The sequence below is a fragment of the Taudactylus pleione genome, unplaced genomic scaffold (assembly GCF_031769625.1).
Source record: "Taudactylus pleione unplaced genomic scaffold, aTauple2 ptg000403l, whole genome shotgun sequence".
NCBI lineage: Eukaryota > Metazoa > Chordata > Amphibia > Anura > Myobatrachidae > Taudactylus > Taudactylus pleione.
The window spans coordinates 2,849,434-2,875,061 of NW_028284805.1; the positions used below are offsets into that span (position 1 = coordinate 2,849,434).

At 45.4% G+C, this 25,628-nt stretch overlaps 1 protein-coding gene across 1 annotated transcript in view; it reads left to right on the plus strand.

Annotated features, from left to right (window-relative positions):
- The first annotated feature begins 11,994 nt into the window (after window positions 1–11,994).
- Window positions 11,995–25,628, plus strand: part of LOC148506457 (uncharacterized) — a 29,477-nt gene continuing 15,843 nt past the window's right edge. The window contains exons 1-5 of the mRNA XM_088446725.1: window positions 11,995–12,091; window positions 13,630–13,821; window positions 14,893–14,973; window positions 15,086–15,174; window positions 15,328–15,442. Coding sequence (XP_088302851.1) covers window positions 14,940–14,973; window positions 15,086–15,174; window positions 15,328–15,442 — 238 coding nt within the window. The 5' untranslated portion in view covers window positions 11,995–12,091; window positions 13,630–13,821; window positions 14,893–14,939. The remainder of the gene's footprint in view (window positions 12,092–13,629; window positions 13,822–14,892; window positions 14,974–15,085; window positions 15,175–15,327; window positions 15,443–25,628) is intronic.

Below are 25,628 nucleotides of genomic sequence, written 5' to 3' on the forward strand. Positions count from 1 at the left end.
AAGAATGGGGAGACAAGGGCATGTTTGAATGCAGAAGGGACAGTGCCAGATGATAGGGAGAGATTAAGGAAGTGAGCAAGATGGGAACAGGCAGAAGGAGAAAGGTAGGAGAGGAGACGGGAAGGGATAGGGTCAAGAGGGGAGGTGGAAGGAGGGGAGGGCCATGACCACCATTACTCCTGGGCCTATAGAGAGTACAATGTTTAATTCTAGCCTTCCTATCACCCCAAACAAAGGAGAGAACGGTATTAATAACTTGGAACACATGCTTGGGGATATATATGGGGGAATGTTGCAGTATATAAAAATATTTGGGTTGCATAATCATTTTAAACAAGTTTATCCTGCCCGTCAAACTAAGGGGTAATTCCATAGGTGTATTTTCCTTTTAAGTATCTCAGCGATGGGTGTGAGATTCAAACAGACATAGACCTGAGGCGTGCGCGATACCCAGACACCCAAGTACTATTAAAGTAAAATTATTGTGAAGTCCAATCAGCTTACTTGGAGTTCCAAAGTCCAGCATCTTTATTTGCATAGAGAAATACAGAGTACCGCCCATACAATGCACATGCGCAGTTGGCACAACACAAGGCTTCAATTCTGAATGCACTGACTTGCAGGGTAAGTGTGGTATAATTTATACACCACAAGCAATAAAAGAGTAACCTTAGTAACACATATTACAGTTTAGATACACTGGTCACTACACAATAGGTTACAGGTAAAAACAATGCAACTGGTCAAGCTTTCAAACTGTCTTCCTGAGTCGTGGTAACCTCTTGCTTGTCATCACTGGCGTATCCATGTGTGCTCATGTCCTCAGGCGCTCGCCACTCAGAGCGGCAAGGTGGCAGTTAACAGTTAAAAAACAGGTTCCTATTAGACACATATACTGTACATTTACCAAGCAAGCTGTAACTACAAGCAGCCGTGAATAAAACAAATGTTCGCAAAGCTGTGATCACTTCTAAAACCAAATATATTTTCATACATGAAATTGCAGTGCGATATATACACACTGTTATGTTGGAAATTGTGCAACGTTCGTAAAGAATATAAACACTAATATATAACGGAATCAGGTATGTAATACCGCCGGACCTAAGCGCGGTGCATGAAATACCGACGCCGGAAGGCCGGCAGATAGATATCCAGACTAGGGTAAGTATGAGCCCTAACCTTCCCCCTTAGTGCCTAACCCTAACCTCCCCCAAGGGGTGCCTACACCTAACCCCCCTTCCCCGCACCCTAACCCTCCAAGGGGGGTGCCTAACCCTAACCTCCCCCTGGTGGTGCCTGACCCTAACGCCCCCTTTCCCATAGCCTAAACCTCCCGGAGGGGTGCCTAACCCTGTCCCCCTGAGAGTACCTAAACCTAACCCCCCCCCCCCCACGGCTAACAGCTCCCGATGCCCAGTTTACCTATGTTCGGTATGCCGGGCATCAGGATTTTGGCATGGGGCTAATGATAAGCATCAGTATTTAGACGCCTATCTTTAGTCCCATGCCAGGCTTTCACTGTTGGGAAGCCGGCTGTCGGCGTTTCGACCACCGGCTTCCTGACTACATCCCTATATAACAATGTAACGATATTGAAGAGCAATATTTAAGTATATGGAAAATATAAAATATGATTTAAATGTACACAAAGTTGTTTATTATTGTACTTCATTCAATTTTATTTATTTAACTTTAACAGTATTTAAACCAATTAATGCAGTGGAGAGAGTGAGCCGGAGTTTGAGTCCCTAAGCGACAATATAGTCATAATATAATAGTGGATTTACTCCAATTAATCAGAAGGCCAGAATAAAATCCAAATATATTCACCGTGCGTAGCAAATTACGCAAAGAAGCATCGGTATCAGCCATAAACAGAAGCATATCATCTGTGTATAAGGCAATGGTGTCCACCGTATCACCCATGTGAAGACCAAGATAACCTGAGTGTGCCCATATGTAACAAGCTAAGGGTCCAATATCAAGAACAACGGGCACCCCTGCCTGGTATCATGACCCAATGGGAATGACTGATAGGTGAACCTATTAACTGTGACATGAGCAGTTGGGGAGGAATATAGTTGAACCCAGTGCAAAAAGGTATCTCCAAACCCAAACCTACTTCCCATAAGTAGGGCTACTCCACAGAGTCAAAGGCCCTAGCAGCATCCAAGGACACCACCACGGCCACCGACCCAGCCGAATGCACAGTTTGTAGATGTAGAAACAGCTGTCGTAAATTCTGAACAGTGGACATACCAGGCATAAAGCCCATTTGGTCAAGGTGGACCACCTGAGTAATAACAGCATTCAAAGGAATAGCCAATAATTTGGTTACAATTTTTATATCTGTGGTCAGAAGCGAGATAGGGTGGTACGAATACACCGAAAGTGGATCCTTCCCAGACTTGAGGATGATGACTAAAAGGGCCTCAGACATGGAAGATGGTAGACAGCCTACCTCTAACAATTGAGAATACGTTTCTATCAAACATGGTATGAAGAACTGTTTAAAGGTCTTATACGTTTCAAGAGGAATACCATTTACCCCGGGGGGCTTTATTATTGGGAAAGGAGGAGATCGCAAAATCCAACTCCTCTTCATTAAAAGGGGAGTCCAGAAAGCTTTGTGCCTCTTCTGAAAGCATCGGTAGATCCACCCCATCCAAATAGGTGCATAATTCCCTCTGCGAATATTGTATGCGTTAGATATAAAGCTGGCGAAAAACCACCTCAAAAGTACTACCAAACGAGTTTACTATGGGCCAAACACGCCAGATAACTGCCAGTCACATCCGTCTTAGTTGTACAGGGCAGGCCTGCATAGAGAACAGGAGTCTATGCTTCGAATTATCAAATAAATAACAGGTCTGCGAAATTTAAGGTATTGAAAGCTTTTTTAATAATACTTTTATATTCTTAATTATACACCTGTGTACATCAAGAAATAGTATATTAAAAAAAAAATTCATTGTTTTTTATATTTTTATTGTGAAGTGTAGATTATATCACTGTGTTTTTGTCTTAACTACATAATAAAATAACAATAAAATCAAACAATAATAGAAACAAAACCATAATTATTGAAAAAAAAATTGTTAATATCTTTTTTCTGTGTCGTCTGTGTATCATCCAGCAGTAGTCAGCCATCATGCTGACGTCCCAACGACCCTGGTATCTTCTTTCTACATCTTTAACATCTTGGTGGAACCGTTCACCCTGTTCTTCACTGTAGTCTCCGAGATTATTCGGGAAATGCTCAATATGGGAATTCAAAAAATGTACCTTTAAACTCATATTGCAGCCAAAGTTTCTGTAACTATTAAGCAGTTCCCTGACAATTTCTTTGTAGTTTGGATCCTTGACATTGCCTAAAAATTGTTAAACCACTTGTTTGAACGAAGTCCACGCCGAAAGTTCCACAATATTCATTACACGCCCGAAATGTTCATCTTTTATTAACTTTCTAATGTCAGGGCCTGTAACGCCCGGAGGCAAGTTATAATTTGGTGCCCCATGTCACAGCCGCTGACACTGTAACGTAGAAATTCGCATGCAGACAGGCCATAGATAGACAGAGGCAGCAGCTGATGGTCTGACATGGAGCTCTCCACTAGTGTATGCTGGCTTCTCAGGTGCCGGGAAGGGGTGCCATGTATTGGGCAGCCATGAAGGTACACTCCAGGTACATAGTTACAGCCCTATGTGGGGTGAATGTGTTGTGGACAATAGAGGAGGTGCCCCCTCAGTGCTAGAGCCCGGCAAAAGCCGCCTCCATTGTCTCCCATAGTTCTGCCCCTGCTTCCTTCAGTTTAGCATCGGATAGGTCAGGGAATTTGGTGCAAAGGTATTTGAAAGTTTCTCCATCTTTAGGCAGTCAATTACTGTGTATACTGTACTGTATGGGTGGTGTGTACTGTATATGTACTGTGCGTGTACTGTGTGTGTGTATAAGGTGGTAGGCAGGGGTTAAAATGAGCCGGCACAGGGCAAAACTATGTTGCATCTGTTGTATTTGGTTCCACATTCGCCAGCTCACCTTGTTGTTGTTGTGTGTGTACAATGTTCCTTTAGACAGTATGGGGTTTAGGCCCTTGTAAATTGCAGCTCCAGGCCCATGTGGACCATGTGGACCTTAATCTGGCACTGGACTTGAATTGCAACGTTCCATACAACCGACTCTGCAAAAGTTTTCGCCGATGATGTAATTTCGCCTGACGGAAACTTTCCACCCAATTCAATTGCAATGACTTTTCGCCTAAGCGGAAAGTCATTGCGTTCAGATAGGTGGAAAAAATTCGCCTCTAAATGGAGATGGAAAAAAGTGCAGTTTTGGGGTGCAAAGTTGCGGAAACCCCCGTGAAGTGTTAGGACAGTCCCCCAAAGGTAAACTATGTCAATAAAAGTTTTAAAAATCCATTAGAACACCCCCAAAAAGTACTTTTGTTTTGGGGGCGAAAAAGTGTAAAGTCGGTGGACAAACATAAAAACTAGCGAAATAGATTCCAGGGGGGTCCCCAAGTATGCCCCAGGTGTTTTTTCTCTACAGGTGTTTGTGGCAGGAGGTTTTTCCATGATTTTTAAAACTTCACTTTAGCAACTTTAAAATATGCTAGCCCCCATTTTCAGGTACCCCAAATTTGCTGGGACTAGTTATTTTGAAGAAAAAATATTGCTAAATGCTATTCTTTACCCCATGTGCAAATACGCTAAATAGCATCTATTGAGAACATTTAGGTACCCCAAATACCTTCAGCAGGGCTATACGGGGGTATCCATAGTGATGCCCCATGTCAGTGCATCTTTTGGGGGGTGTCAGGCTGATTTCCCCAAATCTGACAGGACTTTTCCCCGATCTAAGTTTTGCCGGGACGCGTTCTCGCGTCCCGGCAAAAGTCCGGGACTTTTCGCTGGCAATTGAATACGGGCCAATGTTTTATAATAATCACATTGATGTGATATGCAAAATCGGGAGTCATTTTCATGTTCAGAAGCCAAAAATCTATAAGTATCACATAAATTCATTAAAAAAAGCTTTTTCATCGCAGACCAGTCTTTCTGTTCCGCAAGGAATGCATCACGATGGATGTCCGACCTTGAGAAGACACAAAGACACTCCAGGTTACGACAACGCTGCTCCAGGTCAAACTCACGTTTCCTATTAAAAGTCTTAATCTGTGCCACACGTGTAATGAGGGTTCCTCCAAGGAAAGCCTTCAAGGCATCCCAAACTAAACATTGGGCAGAGGTAGGACAATTATCCCCCAAAAAAGTCAGCTATCAGTTTAGATCCCACACCCATCTTTGTAAGCCAAAATGGATTTAATTTCCAAAAAGTGACACCACGTTCACCCAAGAGGTCCACCGTCACAGGCACCGAGGAATGATCTGAAATTCCCGGAGGGAGATATTCTGTATGTGCAACCAACAGAAGCAGAGAGCAAAAGGACCAAATCTATATGACAAAGGGAATGGTGGGTATTAGACTGGCAGGAAAAGTGTTTAGTATTAGCATATCTGTGGCGCCAGGCATCCACCAACCCCATTCAGCAAACAGTTTAGTAAAGGGGGTCGGCCCATGTGAAATAGGATCAGAGGACGCATGTCTAGGGAGTAATCAAAAATATTGTTAAAATCGCCCAAATAAATGGTAGGGGGATCAGGGGCGAGGGTCATAAAAGCAGCCACCTTTTTAAGTACCTCATTATTGAAAGGAAGGGGAATATAAACAGCAAGGATTATAAGAGGACGGGCATTAATAAGTATGGACATAAAGACATACCTCCCGGAAGGATTTGTCTGAACTGACTGTAATTTATAATTGAGGTGTTTATTAACCTGTACAGTAACTCCTCAGGAATGAGAAGTAGGAGTCGAGTGGCAGGCCTAACCCAACTCACCCATCACTTTTTTAGAGCAAGGACTTTCCACAGATATTCCAGGCAAGAGCAAACCCCCCTACCACAGATTTATTTACAAGCTTAACAGAAAATCAGGGGAAAAACGTGGATGGAGGGGGCCAAGAAGGCTTTGGAAAGAAAGAGAAGGGGTCGCCAAGCACACTGCATTTTTTGAAATTAACAGAAACCCAACCCACCCTGCATACCTAACCCAACTGTGGTATACCTATACCCCAAACAAAAATCTAAAAAAAACCTATTATTTCGCCCATCCCACTCACACCTCCCCCGCCCCACTACTAAATAGGGTGGTAAGGGCTTTACACAAACGGCTATATGTAGCAAAATCTCTCCAATATAAAAGTCCCTTGGACCAACGGACTCACATACAAGAGACCCCAGGAGCACTAAACTTTATAACTGCCTAGAAACCATGACAAAATATATATTAAAATCACATCGCAAAAAATCATCATGGGTCTCCAGGAGGACCGGCACCAGGACAACTCTCAAGCCAGGCGGTAGCGTCCGCAGGAGAATTGAAGAAGTGAGCCCCACCATCCGCTGCCACTCGTAGATGAGCCGGGAATAGCATAGAATATGGTAACTGCATGTCCCACAGCCTCCGCTTAACCTGTTGAAACTGGGAACGAGACTTTTGAACATCCAGGGCAAAGTCTATGAAGACAGTGTGATTCTCAAACTCCAACGGACTCTGAACTCTCACCAAACGCAGGAAGGCATCTCTATCCCCATAGTGGAGAAGATTGGCAATTAACGTGTGAGCAGGAGCACCAGGTGGAGGAGTTTGTGTTTGAATGCAATGCACACGTTCAACAGCAAAATATGCAGGAAAGGCATCCTTGCCGAAAGTTGGCAACAGCCAGGACTTAGGGAATTTTTCAGGGCAGGAAGCCCTCTGCCCTCTCAGGGAGCCCCAGAAAACGGAGGTTGTTGCGACGGAGACGGAGACAGCCCTCCTAATCAGACAACTTGTGTTTGTAGAAAGCCAACTGCTCCAAATCACTTTGCACTGCAGGGGGCAAACAGAATCCTCTAAATCAGAAATCCTGTGTTCAGCCTCTCCGACCCTCTCCTTCGTCTTCTGAAGGTCATGATGGATCAGTGAGAGATCAACCTGAACCTCCCGTGAGGGGCTGGATTTAGTAGAAGACCTGGGAACAAATATATCCATTCGACCGGCTGCCGACGCAGCTTGGCCCGTTTTTCCCATAACAGGCAGATGGCCAGATGAAGGTGGGCACAAAGTCCCATAGAGGTAAGTAACAAAGCTGCACAATTCAGGGAGGTGAGGGCATGCAAGACTAGGGGAGGCTGAGAGACACAGCACCCAGGGCAGGTGTAGGACAATACAGACTGTTGCTTATACGAGCACCCCTGAGGAGCCTGAGAGCACCCCAGCCAGTGGCAGGACAAAACAGGAATTAGCAGGAGACACCTCAGCACTACCAGCAGTATGGAGGAACAGCACTTTCAGCATCTGTATACACTGTAATACTACCTGGTGCATCGCTCTTACCATCGTAACTTGCACCAGTCCTATGGCAGGTGCAGATTTTTCATCTGTATATGGCCTCCAATGTGGGAGATTGAGCATCTACGGAAGCAAACACTTCAGCAACACACCCGCCGTACTCCCTTAAGAGTAACTATCTCCGTGCATCTGTTTATCCATCTTCCAGTCACCGCCCAGGAAACCCCAGCACTTTCCAAGACATTTCTCATACTGCACATCTCGATCACAGCTGTCCTTTTGTGAGTACACTATAACGCATGGGCGTGTGGCTCTGAATCAGGCCAAGTGTGCGAATCTGCACATGTCTGGGTGATAAACTACCCCAAGTTCCACGAGAGTTCAAGGTGAAACAACTTTTAGATGCCAAAGGTTCTCGACAGTGAAAGCATATGACAGTCATGCACTATGATTTCTGTCAATTTTTCATTAGGAGCTTCCTAAGAAGCCGTTATTTGGGGTGTTCTGAGCCCACCCCGAAAGATGGGTAATGTCACAAAACCCCAAACATGGCACAATAAATGTGCTCATCGGGTCCCTCTGCTGCTTCCGCATTGATGGTGTAATTCTCTTTTCCTATAGGGACAGGTACATCGCACTTCGGTGGCTTTAGTCTTACGGTCATGTGACTGCTGACATCACAGAGCCATGCTGTTCAAACAAGCCATCCCAATTTATACTCCAAAATGGCTGCAGGAAGCTGACAGTGTATTCGGCTCACAACCATGCTTCAGCTACTTTGTGACCTACGATTGTGTATGCTCAAGTGTGTGATCCTGCTAGTTCCTGACTTCTCTCTGTATTATAACTGTAATTATCCGTGACCTTCCCGTGTTCTGACCTAGGCTCTGTTTATGACTGCATTATCCCTGTGGCGATCCCGTGAACTCCAGTGTACCAGATCCCAGATAGGAGCAGCAACAGCTGTCAACTGCACAAGGTTATAAAACAGGACCACCAAGAGCGGTATTCAATATGTGAGCGAAAAGTCCGTGCTGGACTTTTCGCTCCATATCGCTGATTTTCTGGGGATAAAGTATTGGGCGCGCGCCCGCTTTATCCCCGTATTCAATTTAAAATCAACGAAAACCGAGCCGGCGAATTAGGATCGGCGAAAAAAAACGGGAATTTTCGGGGAATGTGCCTGGGACCCCCCAAAAGATGTCCAGACATGCTGGATTATTATGGGTACCCCCGTTTTAAATAGTTGCGGCAGGTGTTTTTTCCCGACATTGGAAGTGATGCAGGAGAGCACTTAAATTTTTTTTTATTCGTTTTTTTAAGTCGTCCCATCAAATTTGGGGTACATGAAAATGGGGGTAAGCATTTTTTTAAGTCCCTAAAATGATTTTTCAAAACTCTGGAAAAATACACCTGCCGCTAGCACCTGCATTCTAGAAAACACCTGCCACATACATGGGGGCCCCCTGAGGCTATTCCGCTAATTTAAATAAAAAATTCAGACACTTTTTTTTTTTACCCCAAAATTAAAGTAAATTTTTTGGGCTGTCCCTATTTTTTTTTTTACAGTTTGTTTTTAAATGACTTTCCCAGGGGTGCAGGCTATTTTTTTTTTAAGCCTGCACCCCTAAACCCCAATTCTGCTTTTTTTTTCGCCATGTGAAACATGGTGAAAACTTATCCCCGTTTTTTAATCAAAGACTTTTCGTACCGGCGAAAAGTCTTTGAAATTGAATACGGGAATAATTGAAATAGGCGAAAATAACGTCATCGGTGATAATTTATCGCCCATTCCGACTTTTCGCTGCCTAATTGAATACGGCCCCAAGTGTCAAAACGTGTAGGAAATAGAAATGGCCGTACTTGGTTGTAACACTCACTACCGAGTTGAGAACCGCCTCTGAATAAGAACTGCTCAGTGAGAGATTAATGTACTGGGTGTACATGGCCCAGAAGCCGCACACAAGCCTCAGATCACCATGTACTATACCAAATGTTTCCTTATTGTTTCCACTATTGGTTTCAGAAGCAGCAGAGACTAGTTCTCTGGAGTAACTAATCAGGCGCCACCATCTATCAGTCTGATGGGACAAATCTGGTGTTAGCAGATGCCAGGAAAACGCTTCCTGCATGAATGTGTACTGCCAACTGTGCAGCTTAGTAGAGGAGGAATAATGGTCTTGGGATTTTTTGTCATGATTTTCAATGGTATTTAAATGAAGTGTCTGCTCCCACCTTTGTGGCAACAGTTTGGAGAACCGCGTTCCAGCTGCTCAGATCCTTATCCTCCTCCTCTCCCGCTAGGCCCCGTCTCCCTAGCAGAGAAAGATGTGGGGACTTAAATCTCTGCTCACATTGCATGGATGAAGGAGATGGGACAGTCCCTAGCAGATTATTATTTAAATATGGTGCTATAAATATAGGATGGTTTAAAAAAGTCTGTGAATCATAAATCGTTCCATGAAACATCTTCACTTCGCAAATTGGATGATCGTTTATTTCTGTGTAGTTGTTGTAATTTTAATTGTCATTTCTTTTATTCCCAGTAGATGGACACAATAGCAGGAATACATCGAAAGAATATCTCATTTTATCTCCAGGGTGTGAAATAGAAGATAATGACATGACACGAGATTCTCCGGGAGAAAACCCCATTACCCCAAATATACACCCAGTACTGTACTGTGAAGATACATCATCTGGTCCCTCTGTGCATGAGGAGTGAGGGCTTCATTCAGAGCCGCTCGTAAGCGGCCGCTCGTTCGTTCCGAAACGATGTTCGCACATCTGCGCATGCGTACGGATTGTAATACGCATGCGCGAACCAGTCAGTGCGGCCGAAAATTGTGTGCTCGCTAAATAGCGAATGCCTGCTAATTTGAGTGACAGGAGGAGGCGTATGTGGGTGGTAACAGGGGAAGGTGCTTGAAAACGGGGAGTGGAGATCAGAACGCAGGCGTACCTAAAGGTCAAAACGGGCGTTTTAAGGGTGTGCATAATTAATACTGCAGCGTCATCGACCACGTCACTTGCTAATTTTATAGTCAGAACTGCTCGCAAGATTGTGGTAGGAAAAACCAACCACAAGAATAGCGAGCAGTTCAGACGCCGTTCGATGTACTCGATTAATCTAATAAATAGCGGACATGACGCATGATGCGAGCGGCCAGGGGGCGTTTTTATCAAAATTACGACCGCAAGTTTTGTTCACTCGTTCAGATATAGAGGCGTCAACAGACCGCAAAGAGCGAACGGTTAATTTGAATAGCCACCCCCTTTTTCTGAACGAGCGAGCGCAAATAGCGTCCAGCTCTGAATCAGACCCTGTTCTCCTAATACCTCAGACACTGTTACACATAGCACAGCTCATAGAGGTCCCATAGGAGAGGAATGCATTGCACAGAAAACAAAATCTATTAGAGATCAGCCAGCTCACCCAGGTGAGAAGCCATTTTTATGTTCTGTGTGTGGGAAATGTTTACAGACGCTCCCTGCTGTATAAATGCTGTGAAAAATTATGACATGAACGTTGCATCATGTCCCCTCGGAGAGGGTGTCCCAGCTGGAGTCCCCCAGAGGGACTTTTACAGACATCAGAAAGTATGACACAGCTCCCTTAGGGTGGGTACACATCAGATGATATATCATCTAATACCGCAGATTAGAGTTACACATCGTACAAATCATCTCGTGTATGCGCTACTGCTCACTCCCTCCCGCATACAGCTGCATGTGGCCATGACCGATATCGTGCGCGATCATGCACTATATCATTCACTGTGTATGGCCGACCGACATATCATCCCGTCAGTCGTGATACATATCATTCTGATGTGTACCCGGCCTTACACATAACCGCGTCCCCTTCTCCTCCTGTATGTGCCGCAGTGACGCCGATTTGTTTTACCACTTGGCCAACAGGAAAGTTTGTGTCTCTGCTTTACTACATAATAACCTATAATAACAGAGAGAGACAGCGAGAGCTGCAGCACATAACACATACATACATGCATGAGATGTGCTGTACTGTGGGGCTGCTCTGTACTCACTAACAGGAACATTCCCAATGATAACATATATGATGGCAGCTTAGGTGACAGCTGTGTATAACACAGAGACCTCTTATCACATCCTATCTCTGTCACATAGCTCCTGTTATTACACCAGGGGCAGCCACCCCAGCTGCTGGGGAACTACACATCCCAGCATGCCCTGCCACAGTGCTGCTGTTAGGGCATGCTGGGATGTGTAGTCCCTCAGCAGCTGGAGTGCCACAAGTCACCTGCCCCCTGGTGTAGAGATCAGACAGACACCGACCACAACACAGATACATTACACACATCACCAGCAGGAGAGGATCATGGGTAATATTGTTTTCTCATAACAGCCAATCAGCACCCACACAGACGTCTTATATACAATAAATGCGCCACAATAGTTATTTCTAGTCACGTGATGTCTCCTGTGCAGGCGCCATTTTGTGTAAGACCGATCATGTTTTACAGAGCCTGATGGTCTTCAGCAAAATGTCCGTAATAAGAACAAGTATAGACATTGATATAAAGTACCTCTAGTGTTCAAATGTATGCCCTTCTCCTCCATGTCTGATACCTACGAGTCTACGACACTGAGAGAGACCCCATCACCCAGAACACCAGCACCTGCATTAGGACTCGGAGCTCAGTATTATCAGGTGTAGTACCAATGTGACCTGTGTATAGTGATTAGTGTGTGTTATATGTGACCTGTGTATAGTGATCAGCGCGTGGTACGTGTGACCTGTGTATAGTGATCAGCGCGTGGTACGTGTGACCTGTGTATAGTGATCAGCGTATGGTGCGTGTGACCTGTGTATAGTGATCAGCGCGTGGTACGTTTGACCTGCGTGTAGTGATCAGTGTATAGTGATCAGCGCGTGGTGCGTGTGACCTGCGTATAGTGATCAGCGCGTGGTACGTGTGACCTGCGTATAGTGATCAGCGCGTGGTACGTGTGACCTGCGTATAGTGATCAGCGCGTGGTACGTGTGACCTGCGTGTAGTGATCAGCGCGTGGTACGTGTGACCTGCGTGTAGTGATCAGCGCGTGGTATGTGTGACCTGCGTGTAGTGATCAGCGCGTGGTACGTTTGACCTGCGTGTAGTGACCAGCGCGTGGTACGTGTGACCTGCGTGTAGTGATCAGCGCGTGGTACGTGTGACCTGTGTGTAGTGATCAGCGCGTGGTACTTGTGACCTGCGTGTAGTGATCAGCGCGTGGTTCGTTTGACCTGCGTGTAGTGATCAGCGTGTGGTATGTGTGACCTGTGTATAGTGATCAGCGTGTGGTAAGTGTGACCTGTGTATAGTGATCAGCGTGTGGTAAGTGTGACCTGTGTATAGTGATCAGCGTGTGGTATGTGTGACCTGTGTATAGTGATCAGCGTGTGACCTGTGTATAGTGATCAGCGTGTGGTATGTGTGACCTGTGTATAGTGATCAGCGTGTGGTATGTGTGACCTGTGTATAGTGATCAGCGTGTGGTATGTGTGACCTGTGTATAGTGATCAGCGTGTGGTATGTGTGACCTGGGCAACTTTGCTTCTAATTGGGGTAGAACTTTCACGTTGGTTTTGTTTTGAAGCTAAGGGACCATAGTTTAAAAAAAAAAAAAAGTTTTCTATTAAAATATTGACTTTTACATTTCAAGGTCACATCATGTGACTATTGACTTTGAATTTCTAAAAAAAAGTTTAATTTTTTTACACATAAAGTATGTTATACACTTAAATACAATCTCTCTTTGGTAGAATTTTTTTTGGGAACAGGAGTAAAAAAAAAAATGAAATAACTGCAGTTCAGACTTGTCTTGTAGTGTCTCTCTGTGTTCTAGGGATGGCCATCGGTGGTTTTCCATCGATGGTACCATCGGTGATGACCATCAATGATGACCATCAATGGTACAGTAATGACTGGGGAGGTGAGGGAGTCTGGAAGTGTCACAGTGACATCACTATTATCTCTATTACTAACACAGGGACCTGACTGGGGAGGTGAGGGAGTCTGGGAGTGTCACAGTGACATCACTATTATCTCTATTACTAACACAGGGACCTGACTGGGGAGATGAGGGAGTCTGGGAGTGTCACAGTGACATCACTATTATCTCTATTACTAACACAGGGACCTGACTGGGGAGATGGGTAATTCTTGTAATGTCACAGTCTATACATTAATGTGTCTCAATATACAGGATTACACAGTAGTGAAGAAGACATCCGGTGAGTGTGAGACACGCAGCAGCCGCCCCCATGTGTCAGGAGGACAGAGCAGGACCCAGAGCCCCATCACGGTGCCTCCACCTCACTCACTGATACATGAGAGACACAATGACCAGAAGATCCTGGAACTCGCCAACAAGATCATTCAGCTGCTGACTGGAGAGGTGACTGCTGGGAATGGGACATTATACAGTAACACCGGGGGATGTGTCTGGGTGATGACTGGAGAGGTGACTGCTGGGAATGGGACATTATACAGTAACATCGGGGGATGTGTCTGGGTGATGACTGGAGAGGTGATTGCTGGGAATGGGACATTATACAGTAACACCGGGGGATGTGTCTGGGTGATGGCTGGAGAGGTGACTGCTGGGAATGGGACATTATACAGTAACACCGGGGGATGTGTCTGGGTGATGGCTGGAGAGGTGACTGCTGGGAATGGGACATTATACAGTAACACCGGGGGATGTGTCTGGGTGATGGCTGGAGAGGTGACTGCTGGGAATGGGACATTATACAGTAACACCGGGGGATGTGTCTGGGTGATGACTGGAGAGGTGACTGCTGGGAATGGGACATTATACAGTAACACCGGGGGATGTGTCTGGGTGATGACTGGAGAGGTGACTGCTGGGAATGGGACATTATACAGTAACACCGGGGGATGTGTCTGGGTGATGACTGGAGAGGTGACTGCTGGGAATGGGACATTATACAGTAACACCGGGGGATGTGTCTGGGTGATGGCTGGAGAGGTGACTGCTGGGAATGGGACATTATACAGTAACACCGGGGGATGTGTCTGGGTGATGGCTGGAGAGGTGACTGCTGGGAATGGGACATTATACAGTAACACTGGGGGATGTGTCTGGGTGATGGCTGGAGAGGTGACTGCTGGGAATGGGACATTATACAGTAACACCGGGGGATGTGTCTGGGTGATGGCTGGAGAGGTGACTGCTGGGAATGGGACATTATACAGTAACACCGGGGGATGTGTCTGGGTGATGGCTGGAGAGGTGACTGCTGGGAATGGGACATTATACAGTAACACTGGGGGATGTGTCTGGGTGATGACTGGAGAGGTGACTGCTGGGAATGGGACATTATACAGTAACACCAGGGGATGTGTCTGGGTGATGACTGGAGAGGTGACTGCTGGGAATGGGACAGGTGTCAGGTATGTCAGGTTCCTATAAGGTGTGAGGACATCACTGTCTATTTCTCCACAGAGGAGTGGGAGTATATAGAAGGACACAGGGGTCTGTACAAGGACGTGATGATGGAGAATCACCGGCCCCTCACATCACTGGGTAAGAGGAGACTGTCACTGTAATGGGGAGAGCAGCTATGGGGCCACCTATATACACATCATCTGATAATCACATATATACAGTGTAATCAGTCATTGTGTGTCTCCTACAGATGGGGCCAGTAATAGAAATACCCCAGAGAGATGTCCCCGTCCTCAGGATCATAGAGAGGAAAAGTACAATAACCCACAAGCGGATCAGGTAGGTGGGATTCAGGGAGTTGCCCAATACCAAAGTGACGCTACAGTATATGATCTGTAGGACAGCTGTGCGGGTCTCATACACTGATGTCTTCTGTTTACTCAGAATTAGATCAGTCATTATTATATGTATGTTATTTGTATTGTCTTGTAGGATATTCAGGTTGAAGAACTTATTAAAGTAGAAAACATAATGGTAGAAGAGGAGACGTATGTGATGGGTGATCAGCAGTGTAAGGAGGAGGAAATCCCTACAGCTATCAGCACAGGTGAGTAATAATCACTAAGTACAGAACAGTCACATATTCTCCTTGTTCTGTCACTACAGCACTCTCTTATCCTACACCCTCCTCTGTCACTACAGCACTCTCTTATCCTACACCCTCCTCTGTCACTACAGCACTCTCTTATCCTACACCCTCCTCTGTCACTACAGCACTCTCTTATCCTACACCCTCCTCTGTCACTACAGCACTCTCTTATCCTACACCCTCCTCTGTCACTACAGCAGTCTCTTATCCTACACCCTCCTCTGTCACTACAGCACTCTCTTATCCTACACCTTCCTCTGTCACTACAGCACTCTCTTATCCTACACCCTCCTCTGTCACTACAGCACTCTCTTATCCTACACCCTCCTCTGTCATTACAGCCATCTCTTATCCTACACCCTCCTCTGTCACTACAGCAATCTCTTATCCTACACCCTCCTCTGTCACTACAGCACTCTCTTATCCTACACCCTCCTCTGTCATTACAGCCATCTCTTATCCTACACCCTCCTCTGTCACTACAGCACTCTCTTATCCTACACCCTCCTCTGTCACTACAGCACTCTCTTATCCTACACCCTCCTCTGTCATTACAGCCATCTCTTATCCTACACCCTCCTCTGTCACTACAGCACTCTCTTATCCTACACCCTCCTCTGTCACTACAGCAATCTCTTATCCTACACCCTCCTCTGTCACTACAGCAATCTCTTATCCTACACCCTCCTCTGTCACTACAGCACTCTCTTATCCTACACCTTCCTCTGTCACTACAGCACTCTCTTATCCTACACCCTCCTCTGTCATTACAGCCATCTCTTATCCTACACCCTCCTCTGTCACTACAGCAATCTCTTATCCTACACCCTCCTCTGTCACTACAGCACTCTCTTATCCTACACCCTCCTCTGTCATTACAGCCATCTCTTATCCTACACCCTCCTCTGTCACTACAGCAATCTCTTATCCTACACCCTCCTCTGTCACTACAGCAATCTCTTATCCTACACCCTCCTCTGTCACTACAGCCATCTCTTATCCTACACCCTCCTCTGTCACTACAGTCATCACTTATCCTACACCCTCCTCTGTCACTACAGCACTCTTATCCTACACCCTCCTCTGTCACTACAGCCATCTCTTATCCTACACCCTCCTCTGTCACTACAGCCATCTCTTATCCTACACCCTCCTCTGTCACTACAGCACTCTTATCCTACACCCTCCTCTGTCACTACAGCACTCTCTTATCCTACACCTTCCTCTGTCACTACAGCCATCTCTTATCCTACACCCTCCTCTGTCACTACAGCCATCTCTTATCCTACACCCTCCTCTGTCACTACAGCCATCTCTTATCCTACACCCTCCTCTGTCACTACAGCCATCTCTTATCCTACACCCTCCTCTGTCACTACAGCCATCTCTTATCCTACACCCTCCTCTGTCACTACAGCCATCTCTTATCCTACACCCTCCTCTGTCACTACAGCCATCTCTTATCCTACACCCTCCTCTGTCACTACAGCACTCTTATCCTACACCCTCCTCTGTCACTACAGCACTCTTATCCTACACCCTCCTCTGTCACTACAGCAATCTCTTATCCTACACCCTCCTCTGTCACTACAGCCATCTCTTATCCTACACCCTCCTCTGTCACTACAGCAATCTCTTATCCTACACCCTCCTCTGTCACTACAGCCATCTCTTATCCTACACCCTCCTCTGTCACTACAGCCATCTCTTATCCTACACCCTCCTCTGTCACTACAGCCATCTCTTATCCTACACCCTCCTCTGTCACTACGGCAATCTCTTATCCTACACCCTCCTCTGTCACTACAGCATTCTCTTATCCTACACCCTCCTCTGTCACTACAGCAATCTCTTAAGGTGCATACACATGGTCAGATTTTCTTTCAGATTTGAACGATAACGTTTTTAAAAATTGTTCTTATTTGAAAGAAAATCTGACGTGAGCCTGCAACGATGAACGATGCGCATTCCCATTTGTCAGATAACGATATCTGACATCTGATGTGTTTATAGTCAGATGTGGACGATTTCATTCATTTTAGATCGTTGGTAAAATCGTTCAATCGTTCATCTGACAGATCTGACCGTGTGTATGCACCATTATTCTATACTCTCCTATGTCAGTACAGACCAATGAGGACAAAGTATCTGCCCAGTGGGGGAGTCAGGAGCCATCAGCCCCTATTATACTCCTGCTCTCCCCCTCACATCATGTCACTGTGTGTTACCAGCCCAGAGATCTGATCAGTCTCCTCCCCACACTCTCTGGTGTATCTCATACATCAGGTGCCATCAGCCCCTATTATACTCCTGCTCTCCCCCTCACATCATGTCACTGTGTGTTACCAGCCCAGAGATCTGACCAGTCTCCTCCCCACACTCTCTGGTGTTTGTAATATATCGCTATAAGAGACGTCATTCTGACCCATGACACAATGTAGTCATTCATTCCCTGAGCAATGGGAAGAGAATTTGTCTTATTTCCCAAGATCCTCCTGACATCACCACGTGACATTACCCATGGTCCTCCCTGTGCACTATTAATAGTAATATCTATACGTGAAGTACTCACAGAGGATTTTCCTGATATTGTCTGAGCTAAGCTATACACTAGCACTTATGTATGGTGTGTGTGTGTATATATATATATATATATATATATATATATATATATATTGCCATGTAAATGTTACAGGCGTGTGGCTTGTAGGTGTGAGGATTGGAGTCAGGCTGTGTGAGGTCATATGACTATCCTGACTCAATAGTCCATTGAAGAGGGCTTTTTAAGACCATGGGTTATGCTAGTAATTGGGGACAACGTCTTACTATTCATAAAAGGGAAGATATATGGTAACTTATTAGACCCTGGCGAGTGGAGGCTTCTCATCCGCAGATTTAGCTAGAACCTACACGCATATAATCTTCTAATACTTTTAGGGGTAAGTTTATTAAAGTGAGAGTTTCTTCTTCAGGGTCCATAGGCTCCAGAGGGAGACCTTGGGGGTGTAGGTGATGGATCTGGAATCCGGGCACCACGCAGTTAAAAGCTTTCAGCTCCCAGGATGCACTGGTCCACTCTTACTATACGCCGCCTTCGAGCCAGAGGCGCCTCAGTTTTATTGGTGCCCAGCCGGAGTCGGTCATCATTATGCAGGGGGTTGCTTAGGCAGCCCTTAAGCTTGTTAATTTTATGATTTATTTTAGTTACATTTTTCTTCAACTAGAGCACGCAGCAGCAGACTGTCCGTGGGATGTGTGCGCTGTCGCTCCGTCATCCCTCCGGCGCCGCGACGCCAGTACTGATCTGGGAATCTCGGCTGGCATTCCGGGAACCAGCGCTAGCAAGACCCCCGGGAAGGACCCAGAATGCAGCCGGACACTAAGGGGACAAGTAAGGCGGGTCACCTCTCACAATGACCCGCGCATTAAGGCAGTCAAAAACTCCGGTCTCAGGGGACAGACCGGAGGTGGCTGAATGTAGACGCAGGCACCGTGATCCACTAAACCACCAGGGACAATCGGTGCTGGAACCAGTGCCCCGGGGGTTAACAATCAGCCAGGGGAGACAGCTTCCCCATTACTGCGGCTCCTCCCCTCAGCTCAGGGCGCCTTTCCTCTGAGGTCTGGCTTCTTTGAGCTGCTCTCCGGCCACGCCCCCTCTGAGGTCTCTGACAGCCATTTTCTTCAGTGGTGCAGTCGCAGCTCTCTCTGGACAACACGAGGGCCGTTCCCCCTACATACCTCTCCCTTGGGTTAGTGTATATAGCGCTATAGCCTACCAGACACTGAGTCTGTGTACTGCCATTTTGCAGTGTAAATTCATTGTATGTGACTTATGCTAGCGCTGCCTGTCTGTTTTTCTCTTCTTCGGGTTCCATAGGGTCCACAGGAACTACCTTGGCGCATGTAGTTGGACAGCGTCCATTGCACCAAACAGCAAAGCTTTGAAGCTCCCAGCATGCACTGGTTCTCCTTATATAACCCGCCCCCGCCACAGGCATTCATTTTTTTTGTTTGGCGCACACCTGTTAAAACAGCGGGACTGCTACACAGGCCTAAGCTTTTTTTTCTTTTTTGTTTTACCTTAAGTTTATGAAACTTCAGAGTTTAGGGGTATTAGCGCCAGTATTGACGCTCTACTGTGTCTCCACCTACCTCCGCTGACGCCGAAACACCACTATTGCTGTCAGCCCTGAGGTTCTCGGCAGGAACCAGGCAATGGCTTAGCTGGCGGCCTAAAGACGCTGAGGTCCGGGACTGCGGTCGGTTAAACGAGTATGTCGGGTAAGGATTCCTCTCGGGAATCATGCGCAAAGCCGTCCCTAGACTCTGGTGTTGAGACGCATCAAAGGCCGCTGCGGGTGAAAGACGCTCTGCGATTCCTCACTAAGGCGGCCGGGACCATATCGTCTGTTGCCAGGGACGGGTGGTAAGAGCACAGTAGTCAACGTCTTAGTACCTTGTAGTGCAGCGTATCCGTCCATCAAAATCGCAGCTTAGGGGAGATAAGGCGCTCCCCCGGCCGTTCCTCCTTCCAGATGCCAACTTCCGGGTACGGATTCCCGCGTCTGGTATAAATGACCACCTCATGTGTGAGACGCGTGCAGTTTAGTGTCTGTCCACGGCTGTAGCAGTTGGTCTCAGAGGTTTGGTCGGTCTCTCTCTATACCTCTCCCTTTGGGTTTGGCATATAGCGTACTCTATATCCTACCACCCCCTGCCGGGGGCCGGTTAGTTGATTGAGTCCATATTGCTGTAGCAATTGTGCGTCTTTTTGCATTGAATGTGACTGTATGCCAGCTGCTGTATGTACACTCCCTATGTTTTCAAAAATTGTCAGATACTGCTATCACTGTGTTTCTCCTTAACCCTCTGAGGGTGGGGTGTGTCAGTGATAGTGTAAGTCACATTGCATTTAGACTTGCATAATTTTCATATCTTGTACCTGTTATACATTTAATTATGTCAGAAAGTAAGGATGAGAGTCCTCCGGTGCTTATATCCTGTAAGTCCTGTGCCGCAGGCCTGTCTGAGCAGGATGTGAATCTGAATTGGCTCTGTAAAAACTGTACCAAGAGACCGTTACCTAGTACATCTGGTACACCTAGAACAGGACCAGAGCCGTCGTGGATGGCCATCACACCTGAGGTCCTGTCCTATCTAATAGGCAAGGCCATGGAGGTACGGGCTCCAGCTGCGGGGGTACCTCAGGCTATGGGGTTCCCACGGCATGTTCATCCTATGTGTACTGCCCCACACTAAGTGTCTGACAAATTTGGAGCAGCCAGCATAACCAATAGTCTATCTTCCAATAATCCAGTCAGATGTGATCTGAAGAACTGAGTTTATTATTCGATAGAGGGACTTGCGTGGAAATAAGTGATGACAAGTAATGTAATAAGTGATGATATGACAAGTAATGTGATAAGTGATGATATGACAAGTGATGTGGTAAGTGATGATATGACAAGTAATGTGATAAGTGATGATATGACAAGTGATGTGATAAGTGATGATATGACAAGTAATGTGATAAGTGATGATATGACAAGTGATGTGATAAGTGATGATATGACAAGTGATGTGGTAAAACTGCAAACAATGAAAAGCAATTACTATATGTACATGGGAATGCAAGGCAAACATATACATAACATGGGATATGCAAATAACATGAAACATACAGTATGCAAAGTACAGGCTGCAATGTCACATAGTACAGCTAACATGCATTACTGACTAAGCAGATCTACAATATGATGGCACAGTTGAAGCTTAGAACTCACCATCGGATGCTGTACCAGGTTGAGTATATGTAATGATGACCATGTGAAAGGGAAAATGGCTGCTTACAGCTCCTTTGGCCCAGAATGCATTGCTAGACTGCTATGGAATGTTAAGAAGGACAAAATAGATCAGATTTAAACTGCTGCTGTCCTGACTACTAGGTGGGGCTGCTAATGTGAAATAGTGCAACATAACAAACTCTATGCTGAAGGCATGACACTATGTGTTTGCCCCCCATGAATCCCTGTTGGGCTGTGACTGCTCACTCTAGCCAGTGTATGCTACCGTCTTCAGCCTCACCGCAGGTGGAAAGACCGGTGGTAGTAAGGAAGCAGGAGCATAGAAGGGGCTCTCATCGTGTGTTGCCTCTAGAGTCGGACTCAACGGTCTCGTCAGACGAGGATTCTCAGACTTCTGGGTCAGTCTCAGTAGAGGAGGATCATCAATCCCTTGGATGTTCCCTCTCTAGTAAGAGCAGTGAGGTCTGTCCTCAATATTCAGGAGGAAGAGGTCACACCGACATGTAAGGAGGTGGTCTTTAGACGCCAGGCGGTGGCTAAAGACTATTTCCCGCACTCAGGACAGTTGACAAATTTCATGAGGCATGGGGAACTCCTAGAAAGCATGTTTTACCCACTAGGAAGGTAACCTCTCGGTACCCATTTGCACCAGGAGCGTGTAATGGGAGGTTTCCCACACAGTAGACGTTCATGTCACTAGATTAATTAGGAGCGTTATGTTGCCTATTCCGGCAGCATCCTCCTTAAAGGAGAGTACGGATAAGAAGCTTGATACTTATCTAAATCAATGTTTTCTTTATCTGGGGCCATCACCAGACCTGCTATGGCTGTAGCTTGGGTGGAAAAGGCTATGGAAGATTGGACGAAGTCTCTGAGGGAAACTATAGCCAACTGTTACAGTTCTCCCAGGCCTGGCATCAGACAACTACAGATGCCTGGGTGCGAGAGCTGGTTGCTCACGGTTATGCCATAACATTTCGAAGGCATCCCACTCAGAGGTTTGTGGTTACAAATCTTCCGGCGGACCCAGTCAGTCTTGTCTTATCGGGAATCTGTGGGGGCCCTCCTGAAGTCATAGTCCCAGTTCCTGTGATGCACCAGGCAAGGGGTTACTACTCTTTATTATTATTATTTTTTCCAATAAGTTTTAATTTAAATTTTCAAAAGGAAAACACATATACAGCAACAAAATAAAATACAATACTGATAATAATAAAACTTAAATAAAATACAGGGGGAGAAGGTAAAAAAACAGGAAAAAGCGGAGGGGGGAAAGGGAGGGTACCACGAGCCACGTAAATAAACATTACATTATATAGTTATCAAAACAAAAAATAAGAATTCGTTAATAAAAAGATCAGACAGGTAGCATTATATAGAAAAGAACCTAAATCAGAAGAAAGTCTAATATAGTTTTTTATAATAAGGACAAATCCCTAAGCAGAAGGTCCACACCCTCACCTTCAGTTACATATTTATGCCACTTAAACCATAGCATTATTGGTGAGGAGGCGGACGTGGAATAAGTAACATCTGCTATTTCCATCAAAAATGTATGTTGTACCTTATGAATAATCTTGTAGATAGTAGGTAGAGTAGATGGTTTCCATAATTGTGCTATTGCTGTCTTAGCTGCTATTAAATATGACCCACTATATAGCACTCACTATTGGACATGCTTAAAGGGTAAATATGTAGTAGTGCCAAAGAAGGGGATGGCTGGATACTAACTTTCAAAATCTTGGAAATCAAATCGAATATATCTTGCCACAAAGCCAGAAGAGAACAACTACAGAAAATATGAAATATGTGTCCAACATTCACATTACATCTCCAGCAATATTTTAATGGCACAGGCCATATTACATGTAGTTTGGCTGGGGTGAAGTATAACCTATGAAATATTTTATATTGTAACTCCAGATGGTTATAATATTTGGACAGTTTGTGGGCAGTGGTGTAAATAGGTTCCCATTGCTGGAGAGTATATGACTCCTGAAGGTCCGATTCCCACTGAGTTTGGGACTTGAATTTGACTGGAGGACTAGCCTCAAAGCACAGGATATACCAAAAACCTATAGAACCCTTAGAGTTACCTTTTGTCAATTTAGCCATAATATCTGCTAAGGGTAATTCCAGAGAACCACTCACTTTAATAGCGCTAACCATCCAATGCTTTATATGGAGATAGGTAAACAATTCTCCAGGTGGCAACTGAAATTGGGATTGTATTTGATTTGAGAGAATGGGATGAGTGAGGTAGAAATTGAGATGTCTGCAATAAATTATATCCCTCGGAATTGCCAGAGCACTACCGATAAATCAGGGATCAGACGGGAGAGAGCGGTTAAAGACAACGTTTTAGCCGGTAAATTAATTAATTTAGACTTAAGTACCATATCATCCCACGACTTAAGAGAGTCAAGAACTGCCCTAGGGGTATATTTTAATAAGGGACACATTTTGTTTGGGTGTCCAAATTAAATCCACCAAGGGGTAATCGTCTAGTAATGCCCTTTATAGGTCGACCCATGGTTTAATGTTGGGGGGGAAGAAACCAATCACTAATTTGTGATACTAAGCACGCTGACTGATATATAACTAAGTCTGGAATTTGCAGCCCTCCCTGATTCTTAGGTTTAGTCAAACGCTGGTAGGCTAACCACTGTGTTTTACCCTTCCAAATATAAGACACTATTCATTTATGGGCCTTTATTAGGGATTGTTTTGGGACTAGAAAAGGAATGGTGCGGAATAGGTACATTAACTTTGGCAATGTCATCATTTTAAATGCCGCGAGGCGACCCAACCAGGAAACCTCAAAACCCAACCAATTGTGTAACAATTCCGCTATATGTTTAAGGCTCGGATGGAAATATATCTTAGCAAAGTCATCTAGACGATTTGGTATATTAATTCCAAGATAGAGGAGGTAGTCCGATTTCCATTTGTAACTATATTGGGCTTGTAAACGGGACAAAACCTACTCAGATATGTTAAAAGGCAGAGTCTTGGTGGTGTTGAGCTTGTGCAGAGAAGCTGCACTATATTTGTCTAGCAGTCCATGAAGAGTGGGCAATGAAGATGCCGGGCTGGTTACAAACAAAAGAATATCGTCTGCAAACAGACATAATTTGTGGGAAGTCACGCCAACTTTCCACCCCAGGAAATGATGGGGAATTTCTGATTGCTGATGCAAGTGGTTCGATAGCTAATATATACATCAGTGGAGATAGGGGGCATCCCTGTCTAGTACCATTCCTAATATTAAACGGGGATGATAAGAAGCCGTTACTAAGAACCCTTGCTGTAGGAATTGCTGTATAGAGCCTTAATAGATATAGCAATAGAGCACTCTGAAAACCAAAGCGCAATAATGATTCATAGAGAAACTGCCAGTGGAGGCGATCAAACGCGTCTAGAGATAGAAGAATGAACTCCTTACGCTGCCTCAACATCAGTTCTGCCACATCAAAGACTCTGCCCTGACCCGAAGCAAAATTAAATAAAGTAGTAACTGTTGGGGAGATAGACTTCGCAAAATGCTTCTAGAATGAGTTAGTAAACCCGTCCGGACCAGGCGACTTCCCCGTGATCAACGTTTTAACAGTCAAAGTTTCTTGTTCAGTCCAAGGAGCGTTGAAAGCGACAAAAGACTCCTCTCCTAACTGAGGGAAAGCAAGCAACGAAGAGATAGAAGCACCAGATGGCTGTGTCGTAGAACTGTCAGTTTGAAGATTATATAGTCCGGCATAATATTTAGCAAAGGCATTGGCGATCTCAGCGGGGTTAATTTAATTTCTTATTATTGGGTGAAATAAGATATTTAATTCTATTTCTGGCCTGACGTTTACGCAACTTGCAAGCTAGGAACTTGCCTGCCTTATTCCCTGAATTGTAGAATTTCTGTTTAAGTTTAGCTAGAGTGGATTTCATGCGCGCTAGAAACATCTTCTGAAGCTGGTTTCGGATAGAGACCAGCTCCCTTTTAAGACTCAACCTGTGCTAAGCGCAATTCCAATTCAGATTGAGCAAATATTGTCTCTTAAGTCGAGAGCTAGTTTGAATGGCCACTCCATGAAGAACAGCTTTGAGAGCACGCCAGTGTGTTGGGATGGAAGTGTCTTGCGGATCATTAGTTGCCTGATACGACTCCAAGGCGTCCGCTAAAGGTTGAGCAACTTCGGGGGAAGATGGTAAATGCTCGGGGAAGCGCCATGGGCTAGGTGGTGTTCTAATAGTGTGTCCAGCCCAAATCCATGTTACAGAAACATGGTTAGACCAGACAATAGGTATGATTTTAGAATGGCGAGTGTGTTGGAGCAAATGTTTTATCC